The 25,984-nt window shown below is 41.7% G+C and overlaps 2 protein-coding genes across 6 annotated transcripts in view; both read right to left on the minus strand.

Annotated features, from left to right (window-relative positions):
- Window positions 1-25,984, minus strand: part of LOC119902612 (fibrous sheath CABYR-binding protein-like) — a 37,166-nt gene that overhangs the window by 7,497 nt on the left and 3,685 nt on the right. Inside the window, exons 1-8 of one of the 5 annotated variants that reach the window (XM_038718936.1) lie at window positions 23,879-24,010; window positions 17,746-17,913; window positions 16,013-16,057; window positions 13,950-14,018; window positions 3,578-3,667; window positions 2,626-2,712; window positions 1,244-1,365; window positions 506-577 (exon numbers count right to left, since the gene is read on the minus strand). In XM_038718936.1, the coding sequence (XP_038574864.1) occupies window positions 506-577; window positions 1,244-1,365; window positions 2,626-2,712; window positions 3,578-3,667; window positions 13,950-14,018; window positions 16,013-16,057; window positions 17,746-17,913; window positions 23,879-23,909 (684 nt within the window). In that variant the 5' untranslated portion in view covers window positions 23,910-24,010. Of the gene's footprint in view, window positions 1-505; window positions 578-1,243; window positions 1,366-2,625; window positions 2,713-3,577; window positions 3,668-13,949; window positions 14,019-16,012; window positions 16,058-17,745; window positions 17,914-21,247; window positions 21,516-23,878; window positions 24,011-25,984 lie in introns of those variants that run through there. The other 4 variants (XM_038718933.1, XM_038718934.1, XM_038718935.1 and 1 more) reach the window with 4 other exon arrangements.
- On the minus strand, window positions 4,136-6,409 carry LOC119902613 (neurofilament medium polypeptide-like). Its single transcript, XM_038718938.1, has one exon. The coding sequence runs from the start codon at window positions 6,138-6,140 to the stop codon at window positions 5,559-5,561; it is 582 nt and encodes a 193-aa protein (XP_038574866.1). The 5' UTR covers window positions 6,141-6,409; the 3' UTR covers window positions 4,136-5,558.

Here is a 25,984-nt window from a genome sequence, read left to right on the forward strand (position 1 = left end):
TTCAGGCTGTTTCTCTGCTAATGAGCTCTGATTGGTCGCCAAACTGGAGGACAGTCAAGTTACAGCTGACTGATTTCAGACAGAGTGTAAAGAGAGACTAAACCCAGAGCAGGTTGAAACAAGAGGAAGACATTTTGTAGATTCAGGGAAAATGTGATTAGCATGAATCATCATTACTTTGCACCTCTAAGAACCTGCAGACAGGTGCACTGGGGGTCTAAGCACCTGCAGCTTGTGGAACTGTAGAAATGTACTGTTTGAATGTGTTGAAGTGACATGTTAATGTAATGTAATCTATTTCAGAGGGGGAAAAGAAAAATGATCTTTCATTTATTTTAAATTACTACTTTTTAAAAACTACTACTTATTATATAATGTATATGTGTCACTGTTTTTCTGCATACCTGCCAGTGTGACTCACATCGTCTCACTTACTGACGGTGTATTTATTTTCTTAAATTTACGACATTTGGTTAAAAAAGAGCAACATCAACACTGTCCATACCTCCTGAACAGGAGCATCTTCTTCCACTGCAGGAGGCTCCTCCTCCAGCACCTCTGGGTCCTCCTCGATCACCTGAAAAGGGTAAGCCTAAACGTCATCAACAGGTTCACACAATTTCTTAACGGATTCCTTTAAGGTCTAGGTGTTTCGTCTAACTGTTGCATGACACAAGTGTGTTAAACTGGCAGGGATGGGGTAATTTCAGCCTAAAGACCCGGGGCAAGTTGAGCTTACATTTTATCACCAAAATTCATTTTAGACCAGAAAGCATCATGTCGTGCTTCTATAAATAGAAGACAGACAGGGATCTGGACAGAGTAGCGGGAGAGGTCCAGGATTTGTCAGGTGGAAAGGAACCTCATAATTAACAGGATGACTTTATAGAAGCACATTCATGTGAAACAACAAAAATTACAAAATTACAGCTGCATTGTTTCTTGATCTAAATGCAATGAACTAACATTTGAGTTGGCACGAAAAAATTAGATCGATGTCCCTGACCTCCCCACAAAAGGGCACTTTTTTTGAAAAACATTCTATTTTTGATCCAAAAGTGATTATTCCCAGAGATGCACCACATCCTGAAATATATGGACATATTCCAGTTGGAGTCACTCACTTTAAAGGAGGCTTCAAGTACAACTGAAAAGGACCAAAATTGACAGAGCATCAAAAAATGGCTGTCTGCAACTGGGACCAGTTCTACCGACTGTTTTATCAAATGTGGCCTGTACCAACCTCAGGAGTCTCTACAGGCTCTGGTTCAGCCTCAGGTTCTGGCTCAGGTTCAGCTACCACCTCAGGTTCCGCTGCCTCCTCCAGTGCAGCTTCCTCCTCAGGTTCTGGTTCTGGTTCTGGTTCTAGAGGGACAAGCAGAGAGTTGCACAGGTTCTCATTTACATGCACACTCAGAGTCTGTTCCTCTATCCCCGTGGGGACATCTCATTGGCGTAATGCTTTCCCTACACCCCTTACCCCAACCCTAAAACATCATCTTAACCCTCAAAAAGCTGTCTCTACCAGTCAATTTTTGTCCTCCATCTGTTGGTGTGCGTTCACATTAAAGTCCCAACCGGGATATAAAACCATGAAACACACGGGTCCATCCAGCAGGAGGCATTTGACACCATGCCTTGTACGGAGAAGAGTCCGGTCCTGTTAATTTCTGGGCTCCTTTGCAGGAACTACTGCCTGCATTTGTCTTTAAAATCTTTAACTTTACAATTGCTATACATGTCAGAGGTCACACACCTCTGGAGCAACGAGGGGTTAAGCGTCTTGCTCAGGGACACATTGGTGTCTCACAGTGGATTCAAACCCGGGTGTCTCACACCAAAGGCATGTGTCTTATCCACTGCTCCATCGCCACCCTAAGAGCACTACAAAGAGCTGAAATTAACGTAAGCATCTTTATTCAACACTCCTTTTCCATGTTTACCATCGCGGGGAGGGAGGGGGGACAGTCGTTACCGTAACAACACATTTTATTTAGTGTTATTGGTTTTGCATTTGAAGCAATAAGTTTTAAATCCAATCAAAGTTAGTATGTTAACAAATAAATCAGACAATGTAAATGTTCATTCAGACCCGATAACACTATAAGATTGAGTGAAAAGACTTGAAATTTCCGGTGCTGCTGGAACACGCAGGTATTTAACAGTAAGCGGGGCCGAGCGCAGAGAGAACAATGTCTAGTTTCGGTGTGACCAGTTTAAAACCTGACGAGTTTTCCCACACGGTGAGTCGCAGACAGTTTGTGAGTGAGTGCTAACGTAGCTGGTAGACTTTTGCAATATAACCATCTAAAAACTGAGGTGCAACCTCGCTGTGTGTGGATTTGTGGTGAGATTTCTGCCTAGTTTAGTTTTCCACCTCCTTGTCTCATCCTAACATTTTAGATTGTGAATTGCCACCTGCCACCTGAATTTTGTGTTTCCCTTTAGATAAATAAAAACATTTCCAAAAATAATGTAAAATCTTGTCAGCCGAGTATCTCGTCACACCCCTACGGTCTTCACTTAATCTGATTCTGACAAATCTAATTTCTCTACATTCACAAACAGTCTGCCTGCATTGATGAACGCCAATGCAGACCTTTGCACACAGACACACTCACGTACCTGGAGGTGGTGCAGAAGTGTCGTCTGCTACAGCAGCTTCAATCACGTCTTCCACAGGCACTGGTTCAGGTTCAGGCTCAACTATAGCTGAGGAGAGAGCCGTAGTGGGCAGTGACTCATCTTGGTAACGTAAAAGTTTTCAGTTTTTGAAGTAAAGAATCACCTGATTTTGTTCCTGGTCGAGCAGATTATTAAAATAAGCCAACTTAAGACTCGTCTATATAATAATTAGTCACTATTACGGTTCACCTTGACAATTCTTTAATAATATAAATATTGTACATACATAGCTTTATATTTTTCTTTATATTTTATACTCTATATATTTCTTCATCTACCTATTTTCTATTCTTATTCTATTCCTTATGCCTTGATAAGTTTGCAACTGTGACAAAGATAAAGTATTTGATTCTGGTCAGATTAATATCCTAACCCTACATTTAGTCAATTTAACAAAGTAAAAAGCAGGAACAGAAAAAAAATAAGATGTCTAAAAATGATGCAAACTGTTTCACAGAAAAGTTCAACGTACAGCAGAACAGTTTAAAAAAAGAAAAGTTTGCATATATTTGTTTTTGAGCCTTTTTCCATTGAAGATCACTAAAAGATTATGCATTTTTTATATGAAGTTTTAGAATTTTCTTTACATGATTAATAAGGTTACGTTACTATAAATATAATCGGCTCAGAGCATTCAGACTTAGAGGTTTAAAGAATAACTGATGGGAGGATTTAACAACCACTGATTTCGACTCATCTGCGGTGTATTTATTGTCACACATAAGCTACACCTGGACAAAACCTTTACGTTTCAGTTCACTTTGCATTTCAAAAGAACAACTTTTAATAAAGAAACCCTGTTAGCTCTGTATCCGCGTGACGCTGCCATACCTGTGAGTATTTTTATATACAGTCTGTAGTTTTTATGCAAATATGGGAACATGTGCGGTACCTTCTGGTGTCACTTCAGGTTCAGGGATCTCCACTGGAGCGGCAGCTTCTTCACGACGGGAAGTGACGACAACAGCCTTCTCTTTCAGTCCTACGTGAGATGATGCACATGTTGTTGGCAGGAAACACATGTTCGTGTACAGTATGGACACAGGATATGTACGTGTGTATCGAGTACTTGATTGAGCACATACCAGCCCACATCTAATGACTGGGGTTTTAAATGTTTGTCAGATTTATGGGTATCCACAGTATGAAGATACATGTATGTGATGCACAGTGAAGGAACTTGTGCAGGACGCTGTAAGTAAAAAAGTGTGGCAAAGAAAAGTAAGGTAACATCACTTACATGAATCAACACTTTCAATCAAACCATCTACAAAGAAAGGAGGCGTGGGGGTTTCTTTTGCTGACTTGGAGGTTTCTCAAACACCATATTGTCATGTTTTTGTCTAAATGTGTGTGAGGTCTAAACTGGAGTTGGTCTGAGGTCAAAGATTCATAGCATGATCTCCTTTTGTGTAGTATTTCCTAACGCACACACATAAAGACAGGATCCTCTGGTTAGAAAAGAGACACTTCCATGTATCCAGAAACTTTATTGACAAAAGAAAATAACACATTTTTCATGGTGTAACACAAAACTCCATAAACTGTTTAGACAATGGGTTAGATACCCTAATGTTTTTCAATCTAGTTCAAATCTAAAACATGATCAATGACACTGAAGTAGTATCTTGCTGTGCTTTTTCTGACCCTTGCAGTTTTAAAATCGTACCCTTTCCCACTACTCCCGTCCTTCTCAATCAGCCTGTCCTCATCCTAAAGTTGCATTTCCACTGCAGGTAACTTTACCCAGGAACTAGGAACCTTTCATGGAACTCACTGCATTTCTACTGCTGGGACCAGGCTGTAAATTAAGTTCCAGGTACCTCCAAAAAACTCCCGTCTCAAACCAATAAATCAGGACCAACAGCAGCACAACTTGAATCTCCTCCCTGGTTACTGCGCTGTTGCAGTGTTGCATAAATAAAGATGCCTTTCCGTCACTTTGTCTGGCCGTGCGATGCATACCTCAGAGTAAGAAAAAACGGCCTAATCTTCGCAGGTCTTTAGAGCGTGGTGCAAACGCACGCAACGCTGGGTTGAAGGAACCTTTAAAGTTCCTTGAAAAGTAGTTCCTTGGGACTAAAAGCTCCAGGTACTTTAGGTGGAAACGCAGCTTAAAAAAGGACAAAAATTATGAAAAAAACAACGGAGGTTGACTACAAAATCTCTCCAAATGAGAAGTGTTGCAAATTCCCAGCACAGCACGTATGCTGCGCAGCACTAAGCTGATGTCCACTCGCTACGTGACCGTGAAAAATTTAATGTTATGCATATGAATTAAACACAACGAGACAGTCTAGCTGACTTAACTTTTTTCTTTAACGCTTTCAGCAAATAAACTGTTCTATTGTCCAGTTGTTGATGCTGGGCCTATTAACATATTGCTTTCCTACAATACTTGGTTTTAAAGCCTGTACTTTACATTATTTCAGTTTTAAATTCAGTGAAATAATATGAAGTAGGTGGCAAATAAGCTCATGTGTGCACCATGAATATGGACCAGCTAGTAACCACTCTATCTGTACACGGGCCAAATAGCTCAGGGTATAAACTGAAATCCTTTAAATTATGGAGCTTATTAGATCCCAGACTATTGGTGCAGATACCAAAACAATATATGTACAGCTATACAAGAACTTTACTAAGAACGGTTGTAAAATTGGCAACAATTTGAACCAAATCAGGAATAAATGAGTAAAATAAGATTTTTGATAACAGCTTTCAGCACATGTCCTTTTTTTGTTTTTTTTAGTTCTTTGGTGCAACAGACACATTTTGGTCAGCACCAACATGACCTTCACCCTAGCATTGAAAATGGTTAACGCTGGCTTCCTATGGGACCAAAATATTTCTCTAAAACCTTATCCCCGACTTCATTTCCTGCCTCCTCTGTTCGATTTCTCAGCTTTGCTTCTCTTTTTGTCTTTGGCAGACTCCTTCCCTCTGCCCTCGTCATCCTCCTGTGCTTTCTTTCCCTCCCCCTCTGCCTCCCCTCCTTTCTTTGATTTCTTCTCCCCTTCCTTCCCCTCCTTGCTCTCGTCTTCCTTTCCCCCATCCTGTTTAGCTTTTTCCTTCCTTAGTTTCTCCAGAGCCTTCTCCATCTCTTCTTTCTCTATCTTCTCCTCTTCCTCTTTCAGCCTGGTCGCCACTCTTTCCTTCACTCTGGCGTTTATTTCCTTCCTCCCCAGCTCCAACTCCTTCTCCTCCTCCTCTTTGGCCAGGAGCTGTCTCACCTCGGCCAGAGCCAGCTTGGCGAGCTTCTTGGCCTCCACGCGTTCGTGGATGATGGCCAGCTGCTGCTTTAGAGCCTCCCGCAGCTTCCAGCCAACATCCGTGGTCTGAGAGGTTTCTGGGATGGAGGAGCAACAACACTGTTTGGCGTTGCACCATTCTGTTATTGAACGTCGCCACACATCAGGCAGGATTAAATTTATCCACAGCAAGACCAGTGCCATGCCATACTCATCTTATTTTGTAGACCACGCTGGTCTGGTATACTTAGTTAAAGCTGGTGCATTAAAACCAGATTTACACAAGTTTAATAAAAAATGTACTACAATGAAGGGGTTCTTGAACACTACTCAGGTTTAACACACGTTTTCCTTTTCATCAAGAAGAGAATTAAGCCAAAAAAAATGCAATCACTGCAAACCAGCCCTTTCAGGTTAATAACGCATTCACAGAACAATTAAACAAACACACTCCGCTGGATTCAAAACCACAACGGGAGCTGGATTCAAAACCACAACGGGAGAAACTGAAGCTTCATACATTAGTCTAGACCACACCGTAACACAGCACAGCGTCATGCAAGTGTCTGCATGGCGATACCTTTCTTAGCTCCTCTCCCGGCTGCAGGTTTTTCATCTGATGTTGCACACAAGACAAGAATTACAGTTACTCTTTTATCGTTAGACACCATGAAGTGCTCCATTTGCAAAGCTCCATATTTTGTCTAATGCTGCATGAAGCCAATTTCTGCCTCAAGCTGAAGCAAACATCACTGACTTTTGTTGCAGAAGTGCGCTGTTGCTAAACAACTTAACATGGTAAAGAACTTTGCTAAATAACACTACAAAGATGAAACTCAAGTTCAGCTGCGCACAATCCGACTGAGTCTTTTCACAGCCGACATTTTGACTCGTCAGAGCAGGAAAAGCACAGGTGGTTCCTGCAAGTGTCCCAATAATGACAGCGAACAAGCATGCACAATACCCAGGAACCAGCTCAACTAAACACAACACAGTCCTTTTTTATGTTATCAATGACACCTGTGCTCAGTTTTAATAAAAAGCTCTATGGCAGTTAGTGCAGGAAGGAGAATCTGGCTTTCAATCCTCTGAGCAACATCTGAAGAGAGTGACACGTTTACATGTGCAGTGGGGTTGGGCTGACATTTGCAAGCCAGTTTGATATTAAGCCAAATACCAGACCTGTAATTGTAAAAATTGTGCCACTAAGTGTTCTATGTGACTCAGCCTCCCTGCGAGTGAAACATAATGAGCCCATGAATGAGAGTGAAAGTGCACAACCAAGACAGCTTCTCACAACAACCATTCAACTCAACTTTGCTTCTTCTAAAGCCGAGGTCACCAATAGACCGACCCAGCCCAGGTTCGGACCCAGACTCTGTCCAAGCCTTTCCCGCACCTGTTTGGCGACCCAGGAAACTCACGTGAGGCTATTCAGCCAATCGCAATGTCGTTTTGCTTATAATTAATGCAATACAAGTTGGATTTAACGCCGTCGATACTCAAATTTGCCAGAATGTCTCACAACGACAAATGCCGGCTCAGATGGTTTGCCTGAAATCAAACTGGTTTAAGCTCGTATACTGGATGGGAAGGAACCCAACCCTCATTATATGTGGAAATACTTGCAGACAAATAACAGCTTTGTGTCCACTGCACACTACCACAGCAGGACACAAATGTACTTTACAAGATGCAGAATGAAACACTTATGGATGCAGTGAAGGGAAAAAAGTTTTCAGGCCTAATATTTATCACCAACTAGAAGTCATAGTAAACACTTTTGGAGATCACCATCACCTCAGGTTGCACAAAGTAAAGCAAACTATGGTACATATTGACAGGCTAAAGCCAGTAGCCCACCTAAGCCTAGAAAAGCCTCTCATTCCTGCCAGATACGCAATTCCTCTTGTTGCAGCTGTTCCTCTGCGCCGAGAGCTCTGGTTGGACTGGAAACACACAGTAATAATACACAAGCGTTATCCCTGACACTACTTAGCCAGAGTAAATATAATTAGTCCAAAAGATTTCTCACTGTGTCACTGAAAACTAGCTCCATGTGTAGGAAATGCTGGTGGAGACTTTTCATCTTCCAGAAAACTGCCATTCGAGATGGATTTTAAAGCAGCTCACAAAATCAGATCTACAATGAGTTGGGCCAAGTTTCCTGTTAGCTTGTGTCAGTCTGGACAGGGAGGCTCACAGAAAGGTCTACGCTAAGGTAACCAACAAAGTCAGGGTCAGAAACTGATATTTCAAGTTGTAGTAAACGCAACAACTGGTAACAACCGGTAACAACCCCAGCGGGGCTGTTCAATATGCTCTGCCTGTCAGGTGTGGGAGTGACTGGAGGCCGAGAGATTTTCAGGCTGACTCAACAAAGCCTGAAAGGAGAGGGCTCTCTCACCAGCAAGTTATAGTAGCTATGAACATCAACAAGCCAAAGCTACAGTCACTCCACCCCAGAGCAGGAAGAGCCTGTTTTTAAATTAGGTGCATTCATAACAGCCACCAGGTTCCCTGCAAACCTGTTGACACACCTTGTCAAAACGCACACCACAACACACATGCAGTTGGTTTCAGCTGTCTGAGCTTGCAGCAGTGATTAATAGATTCCATGTTAACAAATCAAACATGCCTCTTTCTCTGCATCACCTGTCTCAGCCCTCTGACTCTTGACGCATGCATCACAGGGCTGAAGCATTTGTCCCTAAAACAAGTGTGTGCAACCTGGAACAACAAGCACAGTTTGCCGATGATGCAGTATAAATATGTAATACACTGTTAATAAATGTGTTGCATGAACATTTTTCTCTGTTCTCTCATTTAGGAGCACGAGAGTCCTGGATCACACCCTTCTACTACGCTACACTCCTCTCTCCCCTTTGACCCGCAACAAAAGCAACGGTTTGAACATGAACCCGTGCGTAGTCACAAACCTGAACCTTGGACAAACAAACTAAAGTTTTAGGTGTCATGGCTGACAGCTAGTCTGGGTTTAAAGGAAGAAGTATAATGTTTAAAAGGAAAATAAAGGAGGAGAATGAACAGACAGTGATATACGCTGTTGCTGAGCAGAGGGATGGCACAAGACTACAAACACACAACAACAAAGCTTGCTCCCTGCAGAACACACAAGAAATGAGATCGGATCTCAATATGCAAGTTAGGTAGGCAGATTTGTCAGTGCCAGTGGAGAAGCTTGCTATCACTAGTGCCATGTTGGAAACTCAAGTCAATGTTGTCAAATGCAAAAGCCATGCTGCTGTACGGGCTCTTATGTTTACTTTGCAGAGGAGTTGTTGTTGTAGTTTTTAAGCAGAGGTTTCTTCATCTTGTTCGGCAGATTTGTTCCCTCAGTAATGTGGCCGAACTGTACGGATGACATCTGGCTGAGAGCCAATCGAAATTTGAGCAAGATCAACTTCACAAAAAAGGTTCTGGACGCTCTGATAGAATTCCAACTGCAATGCATTCTGGGCGCTTTGACGCCGGCATTTATGTGCATCTTTTTTTAATGCAGATTAATGATATGAAGTAAATATAAAGCAGAAATTCAGACAAAAATCAGGAAACTTGAACTTGACAGGGGTTTAAAAAAGTATAAATTCCTGCTTACGGTCTAAAAGTCCAGAGAAAAACGTGCAGGATTTGTTTTCACGGCATGCAACGATATGAAAACACAAAATGTCAGAAAAAGGGACAACCGAGCAGCTGTCCAAGTGCAAACCACCTTTGCATTTTGTGTTATTGAGTGTTGCTGACCAGTGTTGCCAACATGGTTGTGCTGAAAATAGATTTAAAAATAACTACAACGTTTGAGAGGACTTCTAAAAGTGTTCCTGAGTATCACGTCCATATCCCAGAAGAGGGATCAACATCATAGAAAACTCCTTCAAAAGGATGTCACACTCTGAAGATTCTGCTGATGCAAGACTGAAGCTTATTTGTCTGAGTCTGACGGTATTTGTGTGGATTCCAGTGTGTGAAACCAGGGAAGGGCGGAGCCACACAGCACAACGTTAGCCTGGATATGTTCATGTCCAAAGCTAGCCAGTAACCAAAGTTGCCAAAACCTGCCAAAGTAGGCAGAGAAAGTAGTGGAGGAACAGTTCCCCTGAGACTGTAGCTTGGCCTGTTGGATGTGAAGGCCCTCCGTTTGAAGACAAGTTCATTAGAGGATAACGGGGCTGCATTATTATTGGTTATGGAGGCCAACGATGACGATCCTCTGCCCGCGATTTCCATCATCTTTTGCGCCTCTTGTTCTGACCCCTCCCTCATCCTCGTCCTCCTCTTCCTCATCCTGTGCCTCCACGACTCCTCCGGAGGTACTGTGCTGCTCCTCTTCCTCCAGGGGGTTTATCAGACCGTACAGGAAAGTGAAGAAACCGTTTAACCAATCAGAGCCGCCGCCCTCCTCCACTTCTTCTAACCAATCCAGAACCTCGGACTCACCCTGACCATCGCCCTCACTGGTCAGGCCTACGCAAAAAAAAAAAAGAGGGGGGTGGGGGGAGGTGGATGGGACGTTTGGAAGCGTGTGGAAGTGAGGGAGGTGGAATAAAGTGAAGGTGGGAATGGAAGAAACTAATCAAAAAAGAAATGGAGAAAATAAAAGATATAATGAAAGAGGATTACGAGCAGAGGAGGAGAGAGGAGGGAAAGAAAGAAGGAGAAGGGAAGAGAGGTTTTCAGCGTAGGTTAGGCAGCGAGGGCTTTACTCAGGCTTTACCATCAGCAGCTGGAGTAGGGCTGTCTACACATGACCAAAAACACTTTGTGCCAGCCTGAGCCACAGTGTTAAAATGGATGAAGCTCATAGCGGTGCTGAATTTACATTTTTAAAAAGCATATAATAATGCATCAGTGTTGAGCTGAGCTACCCGCACTGACTCCGCATCCAAACAGCCGAGAGTTCAGCTCACACTGCCCGTCATGTGGAGACAGCCTTACGGTCAAACACAAAGAGTTTAGACAAGTTAATCTGCACTACCTACAGTGCCTGCCTGCTTCATCAAAGTAAGATAGTACAGAGCTAAAACTGTCATGCAAGAGAGCAAAGAGCAGAGACTGTGTAAAAGAAGTGGATGAGGTCTCTGTGACGTCACCCGTTGGGTTGTGGACTAACGTTTTGAAGCTTCGAGTTTTGGCCGCAGCCATCTTGACTTTTTGTGTGACCATATTTGGACAAAGGTGCATTCGTAACTCACGTTAACTGGGAAAGTAAGGAAAAAGAAATAAGAAGTACTTACCAGAAAAAATGAACAGCTGACTTTTTTAACATGTCAATCATAAGGTAGCCCCGCCCTAAAGCATCCTCTGCTTTATCGTTTATTTTCTACGGGTGGAAATCACTAGAGGCCCCACGATACGATATTATCACGATACGATATTATCACGATTTTAAACATATTGCGATGTATTGGAATTTATTCTCTTTTTTCCAACTTCAGATTGTGTTCCCAAAAGAAAAAACTCTTTCTAGTGGACTGAAAAAGCAATTGATTTTATTTAGGGGTGAAACAATTATTCGATTAAATCCATAATCCATATACGTGACTATTTAGCGCGCCGTTTCGCACAGACTTTTCTTACTGTCGCACATCGCGCTTACGCTGTGGTCAAGTGAACACGACGTGATTATGATGCCGCCGTTTGCAAAGATGAGGAAGAGAGAGAGAGAAAATAGCGAGGCACAAAGAAGAAAGTGTCCAAAGTATGGGATTATTTCAAGCTAAAAGAAAACAACTCGGGGGGGATAAGACACATGACTTTGGTGTGAGAGACCCGGGTTCAATCCCCAACGGTGACCCATCCACCAATGTGTCCGTGAGCCAGACACTTAACCTCTACTTACTCCTCTGACATGTATGATATATGATAAAAGATCCATACTTGTGTCGATACAGTATTGCCACAGAAAATATCACGATACAATGCTGTTTCGATTATTCCCCCACCCCTACTATTTTACTCTGAGTGGGACCATAATTTACTAAATGAACATCATGCTGTGTTGAAGACGACTTGAAACTAGCGACAGACCATAGACTCATCAGGAAAGAGTTTGCCGAGGTCATAAATCAAGGAGAAAGTAGAGTTATTTTGATATTACTCCGGTTTAAATGAAGTTCCCCGTGTTTGGGAAGCTTGAACATTTGAAACTTTATCAACAGGACAGATTGCATATTAATGTTATTTACAAAATGTCAATAAATATTAACAGCAGACCACTTCCTCGTGCCAAGTTAGAAATGCTAACTCTTCTGTTGGAATTAGCCACATACGCACAGCTGTGGTCAAAACTAGTGTACACCATTCTCAAGGTCAAGGTTTAAAACTTTGTTTATTTTGGAAAGAAACTTTGTGTTCTGCCTGGAGACCAATAACTGAATAACCTGAACACGGCTACCGGCCTAATATTTACCTTTAGAGGATAATACAACTTAATTTATTTAGAGTTTCAGTCACTTGAATCAATGTCATTCGACCTGTGCTGCCATGGGACGTGACTCCGGGGTGTACTTGTTCTCTCATTCGCCATTTGTTTTACCGTGACTGGAAAACTGTTTTCCAGATTTTCCAGGACACGTAGGAACCCTGCATTCAGTATGTTTGGGAGTTATAAAACCATACAACATGCAGCAGACATCACATGTGGAATAACTGCACTGAAGACAACTGGGAACGGCAACATCTCTTATCCAGCTCCCAGCTGGCTTGAATGCTTTGAGCTTCAGATGTGCTCCAAAAACTACACCGCTGCAACACAGAGAAGGGTGTCGGACAGAAGGAAATCAATGTGGTGTTGTGTGTGAGAGGGCAGCTGGAATTAACCTCCCAAATCAGACAAGTGAACTCCTCTAAAGTTGCCTTAACCAGACCAAACTCTGGTCCTGATGGACTTCAATAATTCCATCTTTTAATAACAGCATATTTCTCAACACTCATGTGTTCATTACAGCCCTACTGCAGTGCATCGTCTGCAGTGTTGGGAAAGTTAGTTAGGTGCTGCACGAGTATATGCTCCTCAATCAAATAGGACTTTGAATATGTCTACTGAAAAAATTTGAAAATCGATATGTGGCGATCAGCGTTGATAATTATCCAAATTATAGGCTAATTATGGGAAACCCCCAAACAAAGCACTCTCTCCCGACTTTAACTATTATCATATTCAACAGCAGCAAGGAGTGTGTTTTTACAAAACATATAGCCTAGACCCAACGTTTCTTAACAGCACCAGCTGATATAACAAAATAAAGCAGTAAAGTTTTTCTGCACATGTAGCCTGTTTATTAGAGCAGTTACAAAACGTTAACGCCGCTCTCTCTCCCGACGAGTCCAAGCATCAGTGACAGCAGCTGCCGGAGTTTCTCTCGCTGTGCTGCTTCTGCAGACGCTTCGATAAATCAGATGTAGAAATGTTCGCGGTTGAAAGCTTTTTGCTGCTCGCGCAGAGTTTACAACAGACGACAATGTTCTTGTAGATCTTACTGTATTGATGCTTCTTGTAAGTCGCTTTGGATAAAAGCATCTGCTAAATGAGTAAATGTACTGTCATGTAAAGAGCACCTACCTTCTTAGGTTGGGACCTAAGCTTTAGGGATCTTAGACCAATTAAAACTCCTTTTTTATGTGGGGCGTTCAAAGAGACACACAGGGTTGATTTTGGATTACAAACCAGTTTAGAAAAAACACACAAAGCTTCACAGAGGTCATTAGTGTTTGGGGAGCTCAGCTTAATTGTAGGACTAGAGACAGTCATGCAAAAGAAACCCAAATTTCCATTTTAATGTAATTAACCAACACAAAACACACTTCATCAGCGGCTTGCAGAAATGCTCAAACCGTACCGGACTGTTTCATGACTGTGGGAAACAGTAACATGTACCTCGACACTAATAATGCAGCGACGATTTTAGATGGAGAAAACGGATTCCCTTTGTTTTCATTTCTGCAAGACATTCATTATAAAAACGCTAAAAATTAAGAGATAAATCAACTTGCCTAGCAGAACTTTAGCATCCTCGACATCAAAATCACCATCGCCATCTGCATCGTATGCCACCAGTTTACCTACGGCAGCAACAGACACACATGTAGACTTGTTGGTTGTTCTTGATTCATTGTACATTTACATGCAGCAATCAACACTTAAAGAAAGGGACACTTAAAGAAATGCACCAAGCTTGCGGGAGACATGTCTCACCCGGTCATTTAGTCTGTTGGGCAAAAGGATCCTTCATAAAAACAAATACATGTTGGGTGTCTGTGCTCAAATTATTTAACCACGGTTACATTCAGCTAAAGCTTGGTGAATGACTTTAAGTGTGAGGGGTCGTGATGCAGGGAGACTGGGTGGGAAAAACAGGAAATGGCAACAGTCAGGGAGTTTTTAGCCAACATGACACTGAAATACTGCACCCAACAGGGTTTCATTTACTCCAACTTGTGTTCCAGGTTTAGGACGGGTTGAGTAACTGGACAACAAGGGACGGGATGAACATGAGGTCAGAGAGGAGCCCTGGATCTAAAAGGTTTGTTCAAACTAAATGCAGTACGTTCTTCACGTGTTCCAGCTGAACAAGGAAGAGAACGATCAGACTAACAAGGATATCATGACATTTCCAACATGAGTTGTGCTAAAATCTATTCATTTCTTTAAAGTTGTTTTTTTTTTATTGACTTACCAAGTATTACAATTAAATAGAAATATTTGATGAAACACGAACAAAACTACGGTTTATCTGACATTGGTTTTTCTATTTGAAAAAAAAAAAATGGTACAAACACATTCAGTAAACGTTTTGTTGATATTTCACTTTGATGTGAAAGTTTGAATTTATTTTTTTTCTCTACTCTCAGCTAATGGCTGAACAGGGCCAGGTCACGTTTGTCAAGTGCAAAACAAATCCAATACAAAAAAGGTTTATTACCGTTTTATCACATGAAGGTTAGAATTAAAAGCACTTAGAAGAAAAGAGTGATAAAAATATTGTCTCTTTCACAAGTAATCCATAAGCCGCATGATGAGAAGTACTACATGTGTCCAATAACAACGTCTTGGGAGACGGGTTTAATTTAATTTAAGACGCATGCGACACCTTTAACTGCTGGTCGGCCGACACGGGTTTATCACTGGCTGATGCCAATATTTAGAGAGCAGGGCGACTCTGCGTGGAACATGTTCTCTCAGCCAGATGGAACTTTTATTGAAATATAAACAAAGGGAGAGCGGAGTTCAGTTTGTCAGACGTCATTCAGCTGCTTTACTCTCTACAGCAGTAGTTCTCAAACTTTTTCACGTCAAGGACCCCTAAACTGGCACAAATTAGACCACGGACCCCCAATTGATGGGATTTTGTCCCAGGATCTGAAATGATTTTGTCTTTTAGATGTTTTATTCCAGAAAGTGCATGAAATACATGACCAAAATAGTCATGCGTTCATGCGTCACTATGTTACTTATGGATGAACTAAAAAAAATAAAATGATTCCCCTTTTTGCTGGGGACCCCCTGCAACCCTCTCAAGGACCCCTGGGGGTCCCCGGATCCCACTTTGAGAACCACTACCCCACAGTCTATAATATCTGTTTAACATTAGAGCTGCTGTCATTTAGGAGAAACGTGTTAACATTTACAAAACGAGGACGGTGGCGGAGGACATTTAGGGCTCCAAACTAACTTTTTCATCACCTTCCCAAAACTGACAAGATGGAGCGCTAGCATCGATCCACAGCAGCTCACGGACGAGGCTGCTGCTGCTGTGTACGCAGACATTTCTTGGCCTCGTGAGTGCAGATTTGAGCCGATGCAGATTATCTCAAAATGCCAGATATCGGCCTGATTGATCCGTCTACCGATTCAACGCAACTGGAGAGTGCAGCGTATTTTACTACCAAATCAATTCATGGCAGCTGGATAATTTATGGCCTTAATCCTTTTAGATTCAGGGCTCTGAGAAGAGTGTGTAAGGGAGGGAGGGGAGCACAACAACAATGACATAAGACAACAATCATTAATGTTAATACAGAGTGTAAGACAGATATGACTCGTGATTTTCTTTTACCTTGCAAGGCCTCGGACAGGTTAATTTGTAAGCCCTTAGCCTTGTCTGCATGCAAACACAAAACATGTATATTGGAACAATTGCAAGATCAAGAAATTAACAGAATAGATTTGTACATTAATAATAGATTTGTACACAAACCACAACATTAAATCATTAGTGGTGCAGAGCAGTGACAGACCGTATTCTGTGATCAAAGGCGACAGACATGCGTTTAACAGTACATCTCATTACAGCAGACTGATGGTTATCGGGGAGTTCGGTACATTGTGGTCCACGTGCACAGTCAGATTTATGTTTATGTTCATTAAATGGAGCTGTAATAAATGTTAACAACACTTCGGTTTCACGATTTAAAAAACGTTTTATATGCTCAAATGTATCCAAAGTCTGACTACATAATCAGGATAATGTGCAGCACGACACTGAAAGAGAATTTAAATGAACTGAAGTTATTTGGGTGTTGCTTTCACTTCATTTGACTCTTATCTGCAGCCTTTTTGGTATTTTGGTCATAGCAAGTGTCGACCAGAGAATAGAATGAGGGGAATAAGAAGATTGTTGGATTGCGGCAGACTCCTGTCAGGTTGGTAACGACGCTGATCTGACGTTAGTGTTCTGATAATTGTAAATATCATGGTTAAACAGGTTAAGTTGACTCCAGAAACAGATGGCAGGTGTATATGCATGTGGAGAGATTCTATATAAGCGTGTAAAGACAAAAGCCAAACTTGTTGCGACCACAAGGCCTGTCACGATCACTACTTTTATTAGATAAAAAACTGTCTCACAAATAATTGAGATAAATTATATTATTGTCCTAGGTTACTTGCCCATTTTATGCCACTTATTTAATAATAATAATAATAATTAATAATGCATGTACACCCTTTCAGAAAGAGCAACTAAATTTTGTTAATATTCAGACATTAAAATGAAAATTAAATGAAATGTCAAAAAGAAAAAAATTATTTATTCTCAATTTTAAAAACAAATACATAAAACCACACAACCAAAACACCCTGCACCTCTGTGCAGCTTCAAATCCCAACAAGTGTTTCAGGAACAGGGCGATTTGCCTGCCCCACATTGTTAATTTGTCCCATCTGGCACCCGGTTTTGTTTTTTGGCAGTCTGAACGGCTTCAGCATTTCAGAATCAGAGCGTTTTGCCTGCTTGATTTTGCTGACATGTTCAGATTTAGTTGATTTGGTAATTTGTCCTATATATTTTATTTTTTTTGTGCTTCTGGTTACATAGTGAAATGGTTTCTATTGTCACTTCTAACTGTGTTTATTGTTTGTATACAATCAGGAGTCTGCACAGGGTGTTTTATTTTGAAACTTGACCGGATTCTTTATGCTGTTTCGGTGACTTCCTGCCTGTTTTTTCTGATCTGTGCTGCTTGACACAGCTTCCATAAAAAAAATAAAATTCACTACACCGCATATTCTCCACAGAGCAGAGCGTACACTGCAGCACACCTGGTGGAATCACGAGCAGTGTCTAGAATGGCGTCGATCAGCTCCGGCGCGTCGACATGCCCCGTAAACACGAATGGGCAATATCTAGGTCAGCACAAATGATCAAGGTCATATCCAAATGTTGTACGATGAGTCTATTATGTAATTATCATGGCCTAGCTACCACATCTTTCTGTTTACGAGGTGGAAAAGAAAACAGAGAGCTACTCTTTAAGCCAAGTGTGTGTGTGTTTGGCGCCGTGTACTCACCCAGGACTCCCTGATAGTCGACCAGGTCGAAGTAGACCACAGCTACTGATGTCCAGACACCCAGCAGGGCCAGGACGATGAACCAGGTGAAGAAGCTGCTGCTGCTGCTGCCGGACCCAGAGTCTGCCTTCTTCCCATTCTTGTTAGCCGATTGGGTTTTGGTACCATCTGCAACCCAAAGACAGTGATGTCAGGTTCACGCGTGGATTTGACATGTTTACTTAGAGGAACTCCTTTTTACACTCAAACAACAACATCATGCTGGAAGCAAATGAGATAAAGTCTGAGGAAACAGAACAGCAAAAACCAATCTCAGCAACTGCATCACTCACACATCGTGGGCTTGTATGTTTGTGGCATAACCAGCAATAAGTAGTCTGAAAAACTAGGTTTGCAGGGGGAAAAAAAATAGGTATAGGCAGAACTGGGCCTTTATCACAAGATGCAGCTCAGTTCAGGAAACACGTGCATTTAAAAAGGTATTTGAACGTACCACTTTCTCTGTGGGAGTTACAGGCCAAAGCAAGTTTACGGTGCCTCCTGAGGTGTCCGCAGCAGTCTATACCACCCTGTGAATTTCACCTACATAACGTTTACGCTGTCGGCTGCAGAAAGACTCTTACCAACAACGTATTTGCCAACTGGATAGAAAGCTAATGTTGCACTTTCATCACATTCCTTAGTGAGGAACAAAGTAAAACCCGATCCACACACATTTTACACCAAATAAACCTGCTGCAGGATCTTAAGAGCACCTTCTGACAAAAGTAATTACACTGCACAATTAAAACCGTAGTCACTGCAGGGCTGAGCAATAACAACTAAGGGCAACTTAGATACTAAGATCAGGACAGTAAATCGAGCAACGGACACCCCCGATCGGGGAACTGGTAAAAATAATTAAAACACAAAGACCAATCTATCAGCTAAAGCGCAAGCTAGTAGATGCAGGTGGCGTTAAAGGATTTGGGAGAAACTGAATTGCGCAGTTCCCCTCTTAGTTTGAGAGCAAGGTGGATAAAAGTGGGTTGCTTTACAAAATGTTATTGTTATTTCATAATTGCAAATAAAAAGAAATTGTGAAGGGGCTAGTTAAAATTGACTTTGGGCAAGTAGATTTCTGACACACTTCCCCGCCGTCATTTGGATTGTTATGGTTTCTCAGTAAGTAAGTTAACCGCAAAACAAGATGAAGAGTGGAAATGATTTCATCATAATTGTTTTAAACGTTCTACGTTGGACTGGACAATAAAACAATAATAATAATTATCGCAACATAATTTTCCTCAACATCAATATAATAAATAATAAATATTTGGTTTAATTCATTTGCATCATAGACAAATTAGCCTTTGATTTTTCTATAAAATAATTTTTTTGTTGAGGAAAAGGGACTGAAAAAAGATTTAGTAATCATATTTGTTCATCCTAATAGTTTTGAATGTTTTACCTCAGATTTGGCATCAAGTGTTTCTGACCATAAAGAAAAGTTTAACCACACAATAACCATCTGGTTTCTTCAACTTTCAGTCAGGAGCAAAACTCCGCCTTTAAACTTGAAGGAAATAATGATCTGACATTTATCCCAATAACATTTTTGGCCACATCATCCAGCCCTACCGTCGTAAAGCACAGTGTGGCCAGTTCTGACCCGCCTCAATGAAGATGGTTAAAATGCTTTATGCTTGGTTTGTTCACCTGATTCCACTTTAATTTTTTAGATCCTCCCAAACGGCAAAAGAACAAACTACGTGTCAGGTGGAAAGACCCGATACAAACTACACAGGAACACTGAGATACTATAAACCGTTTTATTTTTACACTTGATTCGGAGCAAATCTGTGAAGAATCATTTGTCTTCTGCTGTGTCTGCACTCATCCCACAGGATTGGCTCTGGGAAAGGAGCGGAGGAGTAAAATAAACCACATCCAAGAAGCTATTCCGGGGGTGCTGATGACATCCCCACAATGCATGATGGGTGAAAAAAAAATAGTGGCAGAGAGAATGAACAGGTGTTGAAGTCCGCTACATGGTGCTAGGTCACTCTCAGACACACACACACACACACTCAAAGAGCGTAGTTCAAAATACCCACCGAGTATATCTTTTAATACCTTGCTAACATTCAATCTGCCCAGATAGAGACAGCGTTTCTCTGAACACAAGCTTATCATTAAATCTAATCATTATTTTAACAATAGTGAGTCAAAATTAAATTTGGTCGTCTTTGCTTATATTTACAATGAACATCATTAGTGCTGGACTGCATGGGCCCCACTAGCAGCTGGGCCCCAGAACGCTTTCCCCCCCTTTCCCTCCACTTATGGGCGGCAGTGCGAGTGTCTGACAAAATTATGTAAAAAAAAAAGAGAGAGACCTTTGTTAAACCAGAAACAGTTGCTATATCACTCTCATCAAAGCCACCAGACTCCCTGAATAAAAACAGTCATTTTATCTCTCTGGTCTACCGCTGCCTCGATCAGTTAGTTTGTGTTCTTGTGTGACACCAAAGTCACACAAACAAACTAACTAACTGACCGAGGCAGCGGTAGACCAGCAGCACTTTCCGTGTTCTGCAAGGTAAAATTACCATTTTTATTAAAAAGGAGTCTGGTGATAAAAGCGTTATGACCTTTTCTGGTTTAAAAAAATTCCCCCATCTCTGACAGACACTTGTAAAATCAATCTGAGCCTGTCAGTAGCTCTTTAGTGGACGTTCTTTGGCAGGACTAGCCTGCAAAGTAGTACATTATTGTGTGATCACAATTTAGTATGCATTCATGCACTACTGACAGAACACTCAGTGAGCTAACAAAACTAAAGTCTACTTAACACACAGCCAGTAAATTGAGATCTTGGCTCTGGGTAGGGCTGGACGATAAAAAGTTTCATATCGTTCGATAGATAAATATCACGACAAGCATCAAATCGTTATTTCTTTCAAGTTTAAAGGTTTAAAGGTTTGATTTCTGCTCCTGAGTGGAAGTTGAAGAAACCTGATGGTTAATCGTGGTTTTCAAACTTTTCCTTTTGGCCAGAACAAACACTTGCTGATGCCAAACAGTGGATCACTTCACAAATCTGAGGCAGGACATTCAAAACAAGTATGATAAAATCTTTGTCAACAAATATACATGAGTAAAATTAAGTAAAAAGCTTTTCTTTACTCCTTTTTCCTTCAACAAAATAAACGTTTTAATAAAAACTTAAGTCCTATTTTGTGTTTTATTCAAGTGAATAAAATCAAAAATAAAGATTTGAAATGAAGATTTGTAATTGAAAAAACATTATCTCACGATAGTTACAGTTTTATTGTCCAGCCTTAGCTCTGGGACACAAGGACCGGAGCTTCTAGGATGCTGTACCGGCTCTCAGACCTGCACCTCGACTCTCTGGCGAGAGTCACTCAGTCCTTCGCCCTGCAACCAAACAACGGGGGCCACACAACGACCTCCACACTGCATCGTCCTTCACAGCGCACCGAGCGGAAGCTGTCCTCACCTTGTGTTTCCCCAGCCGTCACCGTGGGGGTTGCCTTGATGACAGGAGAGGTGGGGGACTCGACCAGGGTTGCTGGATCACCCATACCTGCCGACTGATGGCCTGGCTTGCCGACTAATCTGATGAGTTAACTGGTGACAGACGCAGCTAAGGGGACGGGGTAGCTCTGCCTCCCGGTCTCTTTCAGTCGTCTTTCTCTCTCGCCTGGACTTAGTTCTCGTGCTCTTCTGTCAGTAATCCTTGCTCTTTGTCACTTTTTTCTGAGCTTGATATGGCTCTGGAGGTCAAAGACAGCTATTTATAGTACTGTTAGACCAGCTGGGCCTGACACGCAAAGAGAGGGAGATCAGACTGGCCGGGCCCTGCCCCCTTTCCTCTGCCTGCTCTGGAAGCCTTTATACTTCATTTTCTTAAATTAAAATTCACTCTCACTTTGCTACCCTCTGTGTCGCCAAGTGAGATAAAACAGGGATCAACCTTCATTTTGCATTTACAGTTCGTAATCCCCGGTTAAAATTTTATTTAAAAAGGTGTTTGTGACCTACAAAGCTCGCTCTATATGAAAGACCTTTGATCTATTGTGACATTAAAGTGACACAGGAGAGGAGTGAACCGGTATAACATCCTGTTGCCATGGAGAACAAAACCAACTACAAGGACACTGAGAGCGAAGACCTGCACCAAGGCAGACAGTCCAGTCCTCTATGCCAATCTATAAATATGTATTTCCAAAACCTTTAGAAATACAGTCAAAATATTAGACCGTAAGACTCGTCATCTAAGCTGTGCAAAATCCAGAATTCCAGATTAATTTGGAACGATCATCCTTGATTGCTTCTTTCTTCAGCAGTGGCGATGCACCGAATACAGACACTGGTCTCTGTTATGTGCTCACCACAGACTGTCAGGGCACTAGACCCCGCTCAATACATTATCAATTAACATTTATAAAATCGTTGTTGGCATTTGTAAATCGATTCAGAATCGTCTGCATCTCAATGCATCTAAGAACCCACAAAAAAATCTATTCATAAAAAAGACTAAGTTGATATTTGTTACATTTCACAATAAAATATCCACACTCGGGCTGAACGATTTTGGAAAATAATCTAATTGCGATTTTTTTTTTTTTTGTGCCAATATTGCAATTTAAAATGAAATTAATTTTTAATCTCTTTATTTAATGTATTAGATAGATCAAACATCCACTGTTCTTTCTTATGGGTCAGGCCTGTGTTATGATGAAATTACATGAATTATTATGAGCAATGGTGGAGAAGTATCAAATTTTAATAATATGATAATTTGAGTCAAGTCATGGCATTAAATAATATATCATCAGGTTGGCCTACCTACTGACCACAAGAAAAACTAAGTTCACCACAGTGTGTTATACATTAAGCGCTCAATACAAACCAATTATTGAGTCCTTATCCCAGTTCAAATTCCATCTTTCTGTATCCCAGTAAGCAAGCAAAAAATACTCAGTTCAATTCAAAAGTTGGCCAACGAAAATAAAACCAAGTGACGACTCTCGTGTTTAATAGAAAAGCTTAGTAATTCTCCAACCACTCTTTTCCCCCCCCGCAGCCTCCGATGCTGGTCAGCAGCACAGCGGCTGTAACTCGGGACAGACTGAGCCTCTTTCGGACTTCTGCGTTTGGTTTGAAACGCCGTTTCACAGATTTTTCCTGAGCTGACTGGAGGCTGTGTGTGTGACGCAGGCGTCGATCGCCACAATACGCTTAGCTTACTATAGGTGTCTTTCTGCTGTGCGTTTTTCCTGTCCGCCAAAAGATGGCCTGAAGATTTCACCCACCACCAAGTTACCCGCGGGTGGCGGCTGCTACTTTCATCCCCTGTGCGACACTAAAGTTTCTGTCGTGTCAGCTTCTGTCAAACTTCAGGTCGTTGTACAACAACAAGTCAAGGTACGCCGTAACGTGCAAAGTTGATGCTTCATCTGCAGACTGCTTTACTCTTGGGAGAGTAATCGCAGCCTTTGCGATTAGAAAATCTTGTTTAATCACATTGCGATAATATCGCAAATACAATTAATCGTTCAGCCCTAATACACACATGATAAAACTCAAATACCACCAGCTTTTCTTACCTGAACAGACAAAACTGCAGGGTCCTGACCAATATAACTGTCATCTGCCTCTTCTTTATCCCTCGTCATGCCGAATGCTCTAACAGTGCTGTTCTAGAAAAATGTAAACAACAGGGCCGATAATCCAGCTACTGAAGGCTGTGACATGGTGACATATTTGACATAGCAAGAAATTCATGTTTACACATTCAGGTCATTGCTATGACAAGCAACACCGAACGAGTGAAGTGAATGAGGCTTAAACTGGAGTTCTTGTTCTTTTAAAATTCTTACAATCTGCACTCAAGTCAATCCAACAGCAAACACATTCTTACATAGAACTAATGAGGCCGCTTGTTTTTAAGAGTGCAAAACAAGCCTACTGCCTTTAAAAAAAAAAAAAGAAATATCACACACATCACTAATGCAAATTCCCACTGTGCAAATCAAACAACACAAAGAAAGAAGCCATCCAAAACCTGCACACACACAAAAAAAAGACACACAGTTGTGCAGAAACATAAAACATGCCAACATACCCCTTTGTTCTTCCATAGCCTCCATTCTCATATGACGACAGCAGCTAATTCACACGTGCATACACACAAACTTCTTTTCCAACCAAGTGGAAAACTCTCTCTGCTCAGTCTCTTCTCTGTGACGCTCAGTACACATTGTTCAGTCTGAGCAGCTCCTCTTAAGTCTTATGTAAGCGCTGCTGTGCACCGCCTTCAAACGCACTTCTCTTCCCTCTGGCTTTTAGCGCCCCTGCGCGCACACCCACAAACATGCAGGTTTGCGTACCTTTGACGACATCCCACTCCCTGAGCTTCGACGCTGCTGACTGAATGCTTAGGGGGAAAGGTCTTCAATCCACCGTTAGGGCAGGGCTCCAGATTAGTTGATAGTTATGTAAATGATTTAAAACAGGAACACCCGACAGGCAAATGTTGAATGTTCACAGTTATTGGTCAGCTTGGTAGCATCATATTTCCTCCAAGCTCCCAGGAAGAGCTCAGTCGCACAGTGGATAGAACGCATGCACCATGTGTCCTGAGCAAGACACTTTACCTCAAGTTGCTCCAGAGGCGCGCGACCTCTGACATATAGTAATTGTAAGTCGCTTTGGATAAAAGCGTCAGCTAAACGAGTGTATTAGTGGCCAAAACAAGCGGCTGTATAGTGGTGGATACTTTCTTTAGAGCATCACGACCCCTTTACATTTACTCATTTAGCTGTCGCACAACCCTCATCAGAATTTGATCCATTTGGTTGATAACATTTGTAAAGTCTAGAAGAGTCGCACAATTATTTTTTTACCCCACGTCAAGTCAGCGCAGGGATAAACCAGAAGTTAGTTGGCTCACCGGCAGAAGTCAACACAGTGAAACACAAGTTGCTTTTATGCAGAGATCCCGCAATAAACACGAAAAGAATACGCGCCAATATGCCGCACTCCCTCATTCAAACTAAACCACAGTTTATAGCATAATCCTGCAACCATGTGTGCTTTCACATAGAAATCTGGCTTTCCGGAACCAGCCATGTAGAAAGAGAAAGGTACGGAGCTCTTTCCGTACATCCGGCATACTGGGGTAATAATCCCGGAAAATAACGCAGTGTGAAAGCAGCTAAAGAAACGACACCTCCAACTAGCGTTTTGGCGTTGCAGCCACATAGGTATCTGCGTCGAGTCACAGCAGGAGTATAAATCCAGCGCCCCTTCTCGGCTTTTGATTTGCTCTCACCTTCTTCCACGAGTGGGGAAAATAGAAACACCCACAAAGATTGACAGAGTTGCGTCCGACAAAAACTTGTCCTGCACCAGTGCGACCAAGAAAAAACATTTAGTTGCACTCGACAGATTTTTGGGGCACTCTGAGTCCATGTTGATGAAATCAATGTGTTATGGCTCTCATGACACCAGTCAGGTACATTTCTGACTGAGGGGCAACAGCTCGGCTAAATCCGCCTTCCAAACATGTGACTGACAGACGTTCACTTAGCAGCCAATTACATCCACTCCTTTTGACAGTGGACCTGGATGAGTCATGATTTCATGGCTCCAGGATCTGTGATGATGCAGATTACATTCCAGTGATGGTGGAGGCCGCGATCTATCCCATATAAATCCCATGTCTGGCTTTGTTGTGAGAAATCCCCAGAAAGTCACTCGTGTGAGCCAGAGCTGCTCTTTGTTGAGCTAGCGTCAAGCTTAGTAGATAATATCACTGGCTCACTGCATCCAAACTGGTCAAACACAGCACGGTAGTTTCAGCTTTTTCAAAGTTCAAACCTGTCTCCATCAGCAGGACAGTTTTTTAAACTTTATAAAAGAAACAGACTCCAAGCAATTATCTTGTGCCAATACTTATATACAGTTACGCTGCAACAGCAAATACTGGTTTGTTGGCAGGCATCCATTTCAACCTTGGCCTATATAGAGACACCGCAGCTCCAGTCAGCAGTTTGATCACAATTATAAAAACAACCCTCACTGTAGACTGCGGAGGGCTGAAACAGCCAAATCAAAAAATAACTGACTCAATAAACTAATTAATATGGCTTTAAATAAAATATTAATTTATAAAATGTGACATAAATTGATATTTGTTTTAATTTGCTTCTTTATTTTTTATTTACTT

This window comes from Micropterus salmoides, unplaced genomic scaffold (assembly GCF_014851395.1).
Source record: "Micropterus salmoides isolate LMB-PRFRI ecotype aquatic unplaced genomic scaffold, ASM1485139v1 Ms_hic_scaffold_14, whole genome shotgun sequence".
NCBI classification, from domain to species: Eukaryota; Metazoa; Chordata; class Actinopteri; order Centrarchiformes; family Centrarchidae; genus Micropterus; species Micropterus salmoides.